Source organism: Syngnathus acus, chromosome 12 (genome assembly GCF_901709675.1).
Source record: "Syngnathus acus chromosome 12, fSynAcu1.2, whole genome shotgun sequence".
In the NCBI taxonomy this organism is placed as follows: Eukaryota; Metazoa; Chordata; class Actinopteri; order Syngnathiformes; family Syngnathidae; genus Syngnathus; species Syngnathus acus.
The window spans coordinates 6,262,614-6,276,464 of record NC_051097.1 but is presented as its reverse complement, the minus strand read 5'-3'; the positions used below and the strand labels follow the sequence as shown (position 1 = coordinate 6,276,464).

At 44.8% G+C, this 13,851-nt stretch overlaps 3 protein-coding genes across 6 annotated transcripts; all 3 read right to left on the bottom strand.

Annotated features, from left to right (window-relative positions):
* Positions 1–9: 9 nt before the first annotated feature.
* Positions 10–6,623, bottom strand: atp6v0a2a (ATPase H+ transporting V0 subunit a2a). Its single transcript, XM_037266544.1, is given in 21 exon segments — positions 10–845; positions 931–1,102; positions 1,205–1,322; positions 1,628–1,744; positions 1,870–1,989; positions 2,063–2,273; positions 2,348–2,466; positions 2,539–2,629; positions 2,700–2,857; positions 2,925–2,955; positions 2,957–3,065; positions 3,143–3,293; positions 3,368–3,580; positions 3,648–3,741; positions 3,810–3,892; positions 3,973–4,099; positions 4,174–4,271; positions 4,465–4,602; positions 4,767–4,864; positions 4,932–5,010; positions 6,046–6,623. Coding segments are annotated over 21 exon segments (2,541 nt in total). The 5' UTR covers positions 6,157–6,623; the 3' UTR covers positions 10–742.
* A 469-nt stretch (positions 6,624–7,092) lies between these two features.
* nfkbil1 (nuclear factor of kappa light polypeptide gene enhancer in B-cells inhibitor-like 1) lies at positions 7,093–8,877 on the bottom strand. Of its 4 annotated transcripts, none has more exons than XM_037266623.1 (4): positions 8,479–8,877; positions 8,195–8,307; positions 7,966–8,086; positions 7,093–7,860 (listed from the first exon to the last, which is right to left on the bottom strand). In XM_037266623.1, exons 1-4 carry the CDS (start codon positions 8,750–8,752, stop codon positions 7,277–7,279), a joined length of 1,092 nt encoding a protein of 363 aa, XP_037122518.1. In that variant the 5' UTR covers positions 8,753–8,877; the 3' UTR covers positions 7,093–7,276. The 4 variants fall into 4 exon arrangements, with proteins under 4 accessions (XP_037122518.1, XP_037122519.1, XP_037122520.1 ...); XM_037266624.1 differs by having other exon boundaries at positions 7,093–7,857; XM_037266625.1 differs by having other exon boundaries at positions 7,966–8,080.
* Positions 8,878–11,610: 2,733 nt separating this feature from the next.
* On the bottom strand, positions 11,611–13,851 carry aplnrb (apelin receptor b). The gene has a single exon (XM_037266635.1). The coding sequence runs from the start codon at positions 13,801–13,803 to the stop codon at positions 12,736–12,738; it is 1,068 nt and encodes a 355-aa protein (XP_037122530.1). The 5' UTR covers positions 13,804–13,851; the 3' UTR covers positions 11,611–12,735.

Sequence of the window (13,851 nt, the reverse complement as noted above, 5' to 3'; positions counted from 1 at the left end):
AATAAAATGTTTCACAGTACATCATTTTATTTGCTTGTGAGTCTTGAAAGCTTTATTTAACACATGAAAATATCAAGATTTTTATACAGAGTTGTTTAAATAAATAGCATAATAACCAGATCAACATATACAATAAGCAGTGGTTGCATTTTTTTTCTGCATATAACAGGGAAGGTTACATTTAAATAAATGAATGAATAATAAGCAAACAGCCGATATATTGTTTGAATTTGGCATCGTCACAAGCATAAACGTAAAATTGTTATACAATCATTTCTGAAAAGTGCTTCTTTGCTAGAGAGATGTTCACTTGTTTGATAAAATTATGAGAAAGGGGTGCACCCAAATTGTTCATCTGTATGGCACTATATTGTGAATTTAGAAATGGTTACTGTACATTGTGCTGTATGACACTTTCAATCCAGTGTAGGTCACACACAGCACAACATAAACTCGCTGGTGTGCCTTGGGGAGTTTTACGATATCTCAACTGAATTTTACCATCAGTAACAATTGTAGAACCTGTGATTTTTGCTGGGTGGAGAAATAAGGCAGTCAGCACAGTAGGTAGGATTTTTTTTTTTTTCCATGATGATTTCATCACGGAGGGGAAAAAAAGATTGCTACGAGAGTGAATTACCATCGTCTTGAGGGTTCCTTGTCATTTTCACAGTGAGAATTGTCCCAGTGTATGCAGCATCCCTTCCAGTGAAAAAGGCCTACTTTCACTTGAGCTTTCAATTTAGAGGAGGCCGTCTTGCTCGAAAACCGAGGGCAGCAGCGAGAAGTCAAAGGGTATAAACTTGACACCTGTCCCGTGGTAGAATTTATTCTGAAACTCCACCCTGAAGACAAGATGAAGCAGTCATTTTTACAAATTCTATTTATATGATGACAACATGTCATTGTGCGGGGATAACGTTAGCTCACCAGTGCAATCGGAGCGCGTGGAGGAAGGCGGACAAACCTTCCATGACCAGCAGGATGGACACAGTAAGCAGAGCGAAGAGGCCAAACACAGGCACTAAAAAGACTACCCCAACTCGGGTTGTGATCCTCAGGCCTAGACGCATCACCATATCCCACAAGACCTCAGACAGCTCTGCAAGCACACATCAACCAGCCCCCCTAATTGATAAATACCTCTCCGACTGTCAATCAAAAGTGCGCATTTTGCTTGTCAAGGTGCGCCAACTACACTTACGCGCGTGCGCTAAGCTGAGGGCCCAGAGCCGCAAGTACGAGGCAGTGTTGGAGATGCAGCCCAGGCAATACTCGATGGTGTGGATGGCCTGGTGCAGGAGCACGTCGGCAAAGTCAAACTGTAGCACAAATCGCAACAAAAACAATTTATTTTATACCAGGGAAGGGCAAAACGTGTCTGTAAAAAAATTAATATATAAATAAAAAATAAATAAAAATCAACATATAATAATTTTTTGTTTAATTTTTTATTATATGCAATCAACATATAATAAATATATATTTAAATGTACAGTAAATTAAAATTGGAAATGGGGGTATTTTTTACCCATAGCGAGAGCTCAAGCACTGATATGAACAAAAAATACTACAAAGAAGCACAATAATGTGCAATAACAGTAAACCGGTGTGACGTCTCTCTCACCTCTCTGGGACGAAGGTCCCTGTGGGTCATCTCATCAAGTTGCTCCTCTTCATCGTCCTCATAAGCTGGCGCATGTGTACTGTCATCCTCACTAGCACGTCTCACCCTCTCGTAGCCCTGCCAGACGTAAACAATGATGCTTTTGGACAAATGGTCAATGTGCAATCTGTTAGACTGTGTGAACACACAATTTAGCAAATCGCTATGGGGATCTTAGTAATTCAGGCCTTGGGAAGACCTACCCTGCGCCTGCGTAGGCCTTTGCCTCCGCGATGCATCCAGTATAGGAACAGAGGTTTTCCTAGCAACAGCATGGGAGCACACAGAATGGCGATGGCAAGCAGGAAAATCTGTAACCCCGTCTGGGAAGGGAATATACGTGAAAAATAAATAAATAAATAATAATAATAATAATCAGACAATTTCCAGCGTTACCTGTCCCGGGTACAAAGGAGCGACGTCCTTGCCCTGCATGACGAACATATTAATAAAGTGGATGAGGATGCTGGGAGCCTGACTGGAGTCCCGCGCCGAGAAGGCCAACCACTTGTAAAGGATCATAAAAACCAGGTAGCCGAAGAGACAGAGTAGGAAGAGCAGCTCGGGGAGAAACAGCAGATAGACATCATACTTCTGTTGGAAGTGCCTTAGGATAAAATAAAAAACACGCTGATAATTATGTCCCTTTGTAAAAAGCAAAAATAATTTGTAGTGACTCACAAATGATTGAAGACACTCAAAACCACACCAAAAGTCATGTGGATGACCCCGATGACCACGGACATCTTCATCTTATATGAATTGAGGAAGGACAGTCGGTTCACCGCCATGCTCCATATCTGTGGCAGCAAAAAAAAATATCACTAAGTGATGGAACATCATTTGACAAATTCTTTAAGCACTTTACTCACAGGGTCGATGCCAAACGGGTACGGACCCGTGAACACTCCGCTAACATTGGGGTCTAATGTGAGCAAAGTGTTTGTTTGAAGTGTTTTGTTCCTAAAAAAAGCAGGACACTCCTATTAGCATATAGCAAACATATGTCAACAATAATTAATCAATAACATACGTCCACTGCTGACTGGTGAACATGGCCTTGACACTCCAGCCTGAGCCGAATATATTGAGCGATTTGGAGAAGCAGTCGTTGTAAATGAAGCCCGTGTAGACGGAGAAGAGCCCCATCATCAGGATGATGTAGCGTCCGTTGAAGAAGGTGGCCCATATCTGCAGAGCCATGTTTGTTATTGGAAAATTAAAAAAAAAAAAAAAAGATCGGGCTGGAAACGCACACCTCATTACTGGAGCGTTTCCTCGTTTTTTTTTTTTTCTGTAAGCACCATCCAGAGGGCGAAGAAGGTCATCACCGCTCCGTGGCCCAAATCGCCGAACATGACGGCAAACAGGAAGGGGAATGTGATGATGGTATAGGGCGCTGAGAATTAGAAAAACAAATATGTGCGATGTTTTTTTAGTCCAAATAAAGTTAGAGTAATAGCAAGTGATTCTTACCTGGGCTGACCTCACGGTAGTCCCCGACTCCGTAGGCCTCCACGATGCTTTGAAATCCACACGTGAACTTGTTGGTTCGGACTAAAGTGGGAGGGGTGTCGGCGCTCGGGATGCGGTTCACAAATGATGGAACGGTTGCGTCGCCTTTTCGCTGATGGAGAGAAGGTATGGAACCAAATATATTTGACAAGCTAGCTAAACAACAACAAAATGTCGTTTGTTTACCGAGCCTTCCTCTAGCGCCCCCCGTAGGTTGGCCAGGTCGCTGACAGGACACCACACCTCAGCGATCAAACACTTGTTGGTGACGTCGAAACTGCACAGGTTGAGGATGTGGTAGATGGCCTTCATCTTCTTCACCTGCACGACCCAAGCGTACGCAGACTCCGCCGCCCTCTGCAGCACCTGCTTCAGGTAGTCCTCGGTGCGATGCAAAACCTGCAAGGGACACAGCTCGCGCATCACCTCGTTTGATTCCAAACCTTGAAGATCTGAGCTGCCCTACATTATTGAGGTCTTGGATGCGCGTTCGTAAGCTGTCCAACATATCCGCCCTCTCTTCGTCGTTTTCGGGGTGAGGATAAAGATGGCAGTGGTAGCTGAGGAAAACAGTGACATCATGGGAGAAGAACAAACTTAATCGAGGAAGTTGTGATGTAGAACTTACCAATCGCAGATTTTTTGAACCTTCTGTCCGATTTGGTCCCCCCAGAAAGAGATGAGGAATACAACGTTCTTGCTTATCTCACCCTATGAAAAGCCCCGAGGATGTTAATGTGTTGTGTAACGCCATCAAAAAAAATGGATGGAAATCTTTCGAATGAGCTCACCGTATCGAGGTCGGCCAGGTTCTCCTCCACTTCTGCATAACTGAGGATGGTGTAACCTTTGCACACCCTCCATAGCATGCGTTCAAAGGCTTCCACTTTTACCCGCTGGATGAGGCCCGAGATGAATCTACAAGCAAATTCACATTGAGTTAAGCCGCTATTAAAAAAAAATACAACCGCACTCGTTTGATGGCAGCTCACCCAAGTTTGGCTCCGAGTCTTTGCATGCCAGTGTAGCCTGACACCGAGTCTGTGTCCATGGAGGGGAATTCTTCATACTGAGGACCAAGAGCCTCATGCTAATAATGAAAAGGGACAAAACCCCTATCTCAATAAATTTGAATATTGTCACGTTCCAAATCATTTCTTCAGAAAACAACAAAAAATTAACCAATGACTGATTTTGATGGTGACGTTGTTTTTGTTCGCTATAAATTCAAAATTCTCCAAAATAAAAGCAAGAAATAATTCTCTTCATAAACGAGCACTCACTCTGGAGCGGCTGTGTATGAAGTTGCGTGTGATCTTCAGCATGTGCGTGTACTCGATGAGTTCCAGTAGGTTCCTGCGTAGTTTCTCTTTGTTCCTCGCCACCTCGCTCAGCTCCATCTCAAGTCGCTGAAGCTGCTCCTGAAAACGACAACCTCCATCACTTAAGAAAACACTTGTCAACAAACTCTGCCTAATGGACTGAAATCTTACACTGTTCGCAAACCTCTCTTTGGGTCCACAAAATAATTTGGCAGGAATGGAATGTGGGATGGCTTTATTTATCTTTTTTTGTCAACACTGACCATGATCTCCAACACTTGTCTTGGCGGAGGCGCAAGTGGACTCTCATCTTCCTCAGGAACGGCAATCTTAGCCTTTTGGATTTCCCTCAGAAGATAACCTGGCCGCAAAAGAAAATACGTATTATTTTGCTTATTACAAAAGTGAAACCCAAGTGCGGTCTTTACCTAGAATCCGCTCCATCTCCTCGCATCTTTTGATCTCGCTGACAAAGCGCCGCTGGAAGGAGCTGACGCTGGGATTGAGCTAAAACCAGAGCGGACAAACGGGTTCATGGTGTTCAGTGAGGGAAGAGGTCAGTGAACAAGCACACTCAGCTTAGTTTAATTTTTTTTACATAGAAAGTGCAAAAATAAAAAGTACACATCTAAATAATTTACATTGACTACAATAATTACATCTTAAAAGCAGCTCACAAAGCCTGGCTAGTTGCAAGGCTCGGCATCCACCCCTGGTCGTCATGGTAACGCTCTTGCTATTGATTTATCAATACATGGGGTGGCGTGTAGCTTTCCTCAGACTAAAAACAGGTTAAATTCAGCAAAAATAACAGAGAAATCCGCAATATTATTATGCCAATTCTAAAAAAAAATAAAAATAGAATGTTGTGTATGTGATCAAGATACATTACTTACAAATGCGAACTAGTTTAATTCAAAACGGCATAATCATACTAGAAGTGGTAGTTATAATCCTTTCAAAAATTGAATCATTTTGTTCAACTCTTCCTGTATATCTGTATTACACTGCCCTCTAGTGGCCAAGGTGGGCACGAGCTGAAACGATGTGAGGGTGGAATGAATTTCCATTTCTAGTCATTTCAAAGCGGAAATATTATTTGAGTGGTTTAAATTATGACCATTTATAAACCAAAGCACTGATATAAACCGAAATATTGATATACTCTCTATTCTGAATTTTGCTTAGGTTACTCAGTGTAAAATCTGGATCTGTATTGATAAAAATTCTGTTGTTTGATTGGCAACATGTGGAATAGACATGCCTTCTGCCATCTTTTGGAAGGACATTTGATTGTGCTGCCTGTCACTGTTTGGCATAGACAAATAATTATTGCGTGTAGTAAATAAAAATATTTCCGTGGGAAATAATAGTTAAATTTGATAGTTTCCCCACAGCAAACCTGCAGGGAATCACTGATTTAGCATTTGCATGATGTGCATACATTGTAGTCTACAACCATGCAAGGTGCACCTTCGATGCATGCTAGAAACCCTGCAGAAAATACTTCCGATTCGTATATTTGTTGTTGTGAGTACTTACATCTCGAAACTCAACCAGGCCCAGTTCACCGAGCTCACTGATGCAGTCATACTCCGAACCGGATTGCAGGAACAACTGGGCCAAGCACATCTCCTCACTCCGGAACACCATCTTGAAACGTGGCGCTGTCGCTGATTGTGTCTTTAAAAACAAACTCAATCACCATGCGTGGTGCATCACGCAATTCTGCAGCCCTTCGCCAATTAAGCAAGAGGATTAATTGTGAATTGGGATTATCCCCATGCTGCAGCACCACTTGCGGTTCCGTTCTATTGTCCTTTCTAAAGCGAGAGGTTGTTAAAGGGACAAAAAGGGATTGGAATGAATACAAAAGCCTTTCTGGTACGTCGAGATGGGCTTCATCTTCACTACATCTCGACACCTGTCACTTGACGCCTTCAAAACGAGCGCAGCACCGCCGTGTACACAAATGGCTCCACGGGCGGGTTTAAAGAAAAATAATCCAACTTTCGATCTATCTTGCAGCTCCACGTAGGTCAAAAGCACGTCATGGTTAGGAAATAGGTTCGGGCCTTTCTTTATTCGCACTACCGCGGTCCACACAGATTGTGTCGGGGCCGCCGGGTTGCCAGATCCGCTGTATTTCATCCCACGGAGGATAAACTGCAAAATGAAAAACCTAAAGATAGAATTCTGTCTTTCTTTTTCTCTCCTTTTGCATGAGACGTGACGACAGTGACGTGTTCTTTCGGAATTCCTACCGTTTTCTACACGATTTAGTTGCCATAACAGCGTGCCTGTTTGCAAACCTGGCAACCAGCATATCCGTTCTATCACTCCCTGCTGGTTGCATCCATTGTGTCAGACCTTTGTCTACTTTTGACCCGAGGAACTCATTTATTACAGGCAAAACATAGAAATGCTAAAAACCAAAAATCCATTACTTAATTCTAGAGGTCATAGTCCCCATTTACCATTGAAACACTGGGAAGAACCGCTCCTGCAAAAAGCGTAAAACTATAAAAAAAACCTCATGGATTTGAATGCGACGTGCAAGTTTGCATTGAGAAACGTAAGACGGTTTCATCAAAGCCCTAAAGTATATATATTATTTTATATTGGCACCACCAACGTTCATTATTCAAGCTTTAATGGCAGAAACATTTGAAGTTAAGAAGTAAATATAAAAGAAGATTACTTCTAATAATAATAATTCTGCAGGAGCTAGGATTGAACACCCACTTCAACTCCTGAATAGAAGACAATTTTGTCAGGACTTCAGGCTCTGAGACAGTTTGTTGAGTTGTTGCGACAGAGCGGTCACCGTGTCAATGATGCGCTTCTTGTCCTTTCCGTCCAGCCGAGCTTCGCACCTCTGTGCGAATTTGTCGGGGTGCCACAGCGTCTGCTGCTTGCGCAGGGCCTTCCGGAAGGCCACCGCGTCCTTACGATCCACGCCGTGCAGCATGATGTCCACCATCTCCTCAACGGTGCCGCGCGGCGTCGGCCAGGGGATGTCGTCGTAGGTCAGGAGCTTGGCGCCGCCTTCGCTGTGGAATGTATCCGAGCACATTTGCTCGTAGTGGCGTTTCTTGCTTTGCCGAGTCTCTTCCTCTTTGCGGGCGGCGCGAGACAAATACTCCTCGTGTTCCTTTTGCAGCCTGGCGTGCAACTCCTTGTAGCTCTGCTCCTCTTCTTCTCGCTTACTCTTCTCCCTCTTCTTCTTTCCGCTAAATGACGAGGAGGCCAATCTCTGAGCTTCAGCATGCTTCTTCGAAAAATATTCTCTTCTGATGCGTTCGGCCCAGTCGCCGTAGTCTTCCTCGTCGTCATCGACAGTCATCCAATCATCTGCTGTCATGCAGGCACAAGAGAAGCAACTATGACTACTATAACTATTAAAAATTAAACACTGTTAAAAATTTGTATCGATAGACAGCTAGAGAAGCTACATTTTACCGTCATAAACTCCAAAGGTTTCGTAGAACTCGTCCTCACATTCACCAAACAGCTTCTCCATCCAGTCTTTCTCCATATCACCGTGAGGTCGGACACTTGGGCCCGGTCTAGAAGGCTGAAACCAATGGAACAGATTTTTTTTTTTTCAGTACTTGTAAAAATGCTAGTCATGTATCCATTTGTAAAAACAGTAATTCCAACTCTATGTGAATTGTGAACTGGATGCTACCTCGGAGTGTTTGAAACCATTCAGGAGTTCTTGTGGTGTCACGCCAGCCATGTTTGAGGCGTTCATGGCCTCTGGGCAACTCTTTCTGAGAGGTACCACCAGGTCGTCATAAGCTGCAGGAAGAAAAAGACAAATTTGGGTCTTGGTACTGACTCCTATCATCATAAATAGTGTGGGTTGATTGGAAGTTTTGTGGTGCTTGCATAATGATGCAAATAGCTCCTTTATTTAAATTACAGAATGACACGACTCGAATAAGCCTCACTATTTCTATTCTAGCCCACCTGTTCTTCCGCGTGCAAGAGCTCTATTTACGGCGACGTGTAGCGCCGTGTCTCCTTTCCTGTTGGCCCGCAGCACATCGGCTCCATGCTTGAGCAGAAGCCGAACTGCGGCGTCGTCGCCCAGGTGACAGGCGAGATGCAGCGGGCTCCTCCGCCTCTTGCCCTGGGAGAAGTTCACGACCAAATCTTGATGCTTCCGCAGGTGTGATTTGAGTTTGGAGAAGTTGCCCTCCTCGACATACTTCCAGAGCCGCTTCTGCGTCTTAGTCAGCATACTGAGTGTGTTTAATTTATTCGGTTAAAGAAACAACAAGAGCTTTCAAGTCATGGCTTATTTGGTAGCAAGATGTCGCCAAGACACTTCCGGTATCCGCTGCTGATGGCGGAAGTAGGCTTCTATCACGACGTCTGTCCATCTTCAAATAAGTCTCGGAAAGAAACGAGAGCGCAAATAAAAGGTTCCGGAACGTGCGTACTACTGCCGCTAGATGTCAGTATTGACTCTTTTATTGCATTATTGTATCTAAATTAGGGAATCGCTCGCGTCTCTGAATCTTTTTCAGTCGTCAATGCTCTGATTGATCTTTTTCTGTAATACGCCTATACTTTGGAAAAATAAAGAGTAGAAAGTATTGTCTTTTTTGAAATGCAGCAAGAAGAACAAATTATCAGAAAAATAAATACTACAATAAAGATAGGCGTTTTTCATTGGATTGTTTATGGCCTATGAGAGATTATCAAACAAATGTTTGACAGTTATAGTATGATTATCTACTGCTTTTTAACGGCACTTTCCACCTTACATCCAAATTCAGGTTGCCTTGCCACTGCCATTCAATCTTTTTTTTCCTCAATCTATAACCATCACTCTCCATTTTCAAGGCAATAGGCTGCAATTCTGCCCGCATTTAATAAACAGTGACCACATGCAATTTGTTCCACGGCGTTTATAAAGATGTGGCAGATTCCACATGACTTACTCAGTATGCATCATCTCTCCCCTCTGTGTCTCTGTGGGTTCCTTGTGCGCCCCAGGCTCCTTTCAAAATGCCACCTGCCAGGAAGCCGTCACGTTACAAAGTCAACCGACTGCTCCTGCATAGTTCAATGTTTTGAAAAACACAGTCTGAGGAAAGGGGAAAAGATCATGTTATATTCAAGAAGAGGAAAAGCACTTTTATGAATATGCCTGGTGGCAATCGTTCTGCCAGTCGCTGGCATGAATAAATGAACAAAACGACATGATCAGAAAGTCATTTTCAGATGAATTTTGTGAAACTGAATAATTTCCCACATTTTTGGGTATCACTGACTTATCTTTTGTATGTTGGGCATCACTGTGCTAGGTTCTTTACCTGCAACCAATGAAGAGCACGCAGCTGAGCCTCCTCAGCACCGGGGCCCACCGCAGGTCACAGTGGCTTCTTTTAGGACCTGAAGAGAAGGCCGGAGATGAAGGGATGAAGAGGCGCTTTGTGCTTATAGGGACACTGGCATTAAGGCCAAGATCCGGAGTCTCTCTCAAAAAGCCGGTCTCCTTCCGCAGCCTCGGAAACGACGTGTCGCCGTTAACGATGGCGCCTTTGAGAGGCGGGGAAGAAAGAGATGTTTGATTAGTTACTTGAGGTGTTTTCTCACACTTTTTTGCGTTTTCTTTGCAAAAGCGAGACTTCTGCTCTTCAAGATCCCTGCAAAAGAGGATATCCCTGATCGGGAACCTTGACTGGGTGACCTGCCTTTTGTCTTTCCTGCCCCATGCACACTCTCGACACTCCACGGCAGGAAGCTCGAGGTCCCGCCACAAAGACGCTCAACTAATGTCATCCTTGGGCCTTGCCTGGGCTCCAGGTCCGGTTGAGCTTCTCCTCCATTGTCAAGGAGCAGAAGAGAAAAGCCGTGTGTTTCCTGTGTCTATTTTCTGCGTTAGCCGCTTTATTGGTTTTGGATTTATGGTAGTGGGGCCACGCGCTCGCCACCCACGGCACACCTTACTGCAAAGCAAACAATAGCATGGCCACCCATTGATATGCGATAGAAACTTTCCACTTTGGTTCCTACAGGGTTTTGATTATACTTGGTAGGTGCTGTTGTTTTGGTTAGCGAGGTTTAATCTTCTCCTCACGATGTAGAGCTGCTCTCCAGTATTTATTTATCCAACCTTTATTATCACAAACGAATGAAAACGTTTGCTTAAAAAAAAGATTTCTTTGAACGGTGCTCTGTGCATCAAAGAACCCGAATGGCAGCGCTACAGTGTCCACGCGCCGTGAAATGTCTTTTAGTGTTAACGTAACATGAGCACGCACGCTTCATAAAACCCTCCGTGAAAATAATCTCGACCGGTTATGTTACGCAGCGGGATATGGCTTTGATGCGGAAAGGTCAGGGATACTTTGACGGGGCGGCGTCTCAAGTGAAATAGAGCTGAAATGGCCTCGCCAATAAAAGATGATGAATCTACAAGGGAATGCATTCATCTTGTACTATATGTATAAAATGACTGGGAAGTTCTTCTGTTACTTATAACATTAAATGATGTGGTGGGCCAAATCTGCCTCGTGTTTGAAACCTACAGTATCGATTCTATCGAAAAATTTTTAATTGTGCTTGCATAACATAACTGTATACACATGAGCAGCAGGCAATTTATTGGCACCAATTAAGGGGATCAAATCCAGGATACTTCAGTTACAGGCCGTGTTATTAGCTATGGCTAAAAACCTCTGACCTTTCTTTGATTCCGATTTATCGTGTCCACTCCCACATTACAAACCAGTCCGCCTGGATTAGGCTGCTCCTTCTGTCTCCCTGATTATGCCTTTAAGAAGCTCAATACCGTCCACAGTCATTAACATTCTCATTTAGATTTCCAAAACCTGACTTTAAGATGTTTATAGGACTTGGGGAACAGTTGATTGTTTAGGTGAGAGGAGCAGAAACATGTCTTTCTGCGGGGGGAAACAGAACTCCAACATGCATTTCCTGCAGACATATACTTTGATTTGGAACCGGAGCGTACGACACAATGGAAGGGCCACCGCCTCCCCTCACGAATGCGTCCTCAGGAAGAAGCAAACATTCAATTGAGGGGAGAAAATACATTCCAGCAAAAAAAACAACTCAGACAGGATCTTTGGGATTTTGCTTTTTTTTTATTACAAATCATAGACAAATAAAACACATGTAAAAAAATATTCACAAATTCATATTTTTGTCAGGATCAAACACATTGTGGCTGACAACACACACACACTACAACACACACATTGCCTGTCAAACTAGTCACCTTTTAATTGGCTTCTCAGTTCAGGCAGTCTGAAAACATTTGTCAGCTGCCATCTGTCCGTCTGTCTAGACCCCCTCCTTGCATCCCGAGACCCCCCGTCTCTCCTTACCATGCTTATCAGAGCCTGACACTTCATACCCACACACACACACACACACACACACACACACACACACGACTGTAGTAACACACCGCAGGCTGGAAATGCCACAGACACTGACGTCTTGCTGGGTTGTCACACCTCAAGAGCTTACAAATAAAAAATGTAATGGTGGGAGGTAACTTAGTACAAAGACCAGGTTAGAGACACATTTTACTGACTGATTGATTGGAAAAAAAGGTAGAAGCAGCAAGATTGGTGAAACAAGGAGCATGAATGACAAAGGAATTATTTAAGAGAATTGTTTGTTGCCATGAAAGAATGATAAGAGGTGAATGTAATGTGTTAAATCTGAAAAAACTACAATTAATATGCATTTTTTCCTGTTATAATAAGCTAATTTATTGTTTTGTTAGTCTGTTCACAACGGCAGCACTTTGTTTTGATAGCATAAAATGCTAGCTCGCTAACACTATGCGACGTGATTATAAAAAAGGGGAACTAGTTTGTATTTTTTCAATAGTTATCAAATAGTACAGTTAAAAATGACACAACATTCATTTTTGTACATTTCAGAGTCTGTACTGAAGTTCAATCATACTACTTTTTGTCCTTTTTTAACACAAGTATCTGTGTCAGTCCTTTTGCCACGTTTGATAGAATAACAAAAAGTATGACATTTCATTCTTGGGTTGTAAAACTTGAGTCCAAGACCACCCAAAAAAGAAAAAGAGAACCCGGGCCTTTTTGGGGATACATTCCACACGGTCTACTTCACGTTTGGTCCCTTCAAAGTTCGTCAAAAGTCAGTAGTTCAGAGCCGAGAGTCTTGTAAGTAAGCACCGAGCAATGGCGGAGTCCTCCAGGCGCGCTAGACCTTGGTAGCCAGAGACTGGGCCTCAGTCTTCTGGGAGGACAAGGAACCGGCCGGACTGGCGTGCAGGGACTTCTTGAGGTGGAGCAGGCAGAGGCACTGGGACCTGAAACGTAGGTCGAAGAAAGCGTACAGGAAGGGGTTGAGGCAGCTGTTGACGTACGCCAGGCAAGTGGCGTACGGGTGGGCCAAGAGCAGGAAGCGCAGGAAAGCGCAAGTAGCCGGGAACAGATCCAGATAGGAGAGAGCGTCGGCGCTTTTCACCACGTGGAAGGGGATCCAACAAGCGGCGAAGACCACCACCAGCGTGGTGATGATTTTGAGGAGCCGCCGCTTGCGCTGGTCCTCCTTGCGCAAGGTGTTGAAGTGGCGCGTGATGGTGCAGCCGATGAACCCGTAGCACACCATCATGGCCAGGAAGGGCAGCAGGAACCCCAAGGCGGTTGAGGAAATGCTCAAGCCGGCGATCCATTTGGCCTCCTGAGTCTTGTCGCTCACCAGGCTGAAGTCCATGGCGCAGGACGTGCGGTTGCTGCCCAGGTCGTGCCGGGTGGTACGGAAGAGCAGGGTGGGTGCGGCCAGGAGGCTGGACAGCGTCCAGATGGCGGCGAGGGAGGCTCGCATGTAGCCGCGAGTGCGCAACTGGGTGCTGGACAGCGAATGCACGATGGCTAGGTAGCGGTCGAAACTCATGCAGGTGAGCAGGAAGACGCTGGCGTACATGTTGAGGAGCACCACGTAGCTGCTGATTTTGCAAAGGGCCACCCCGAAGGGCCAGTGGTAGCGCATGGCCGTGTACACCGCCCACAGGGGGAGAGTCACCACGAAGGTCAGGTCAGCCAGGGCCAAGTTGCCGATGTAGACGTCGGCGGCGCGCCGCTTCCCCTGCGCCTGCCATACGGTGAAGATGACCACGCCGTTGCCCGACAGGCCCAGGATGAAGATGAGCATGTAGAGCACCGGGATGACCGAGTAGGACGGCGCCCATTCCGAGTAGTCACACATGGTGTCGTTGTCAAACTCGTCATCGTAGTCATACTCGTACGGGTTGCCTGTGTGCGCCATGGCTTTTGCCTTCGGGTGGCGGTGGAGTGACTTGCTGCCCCGTGTGAT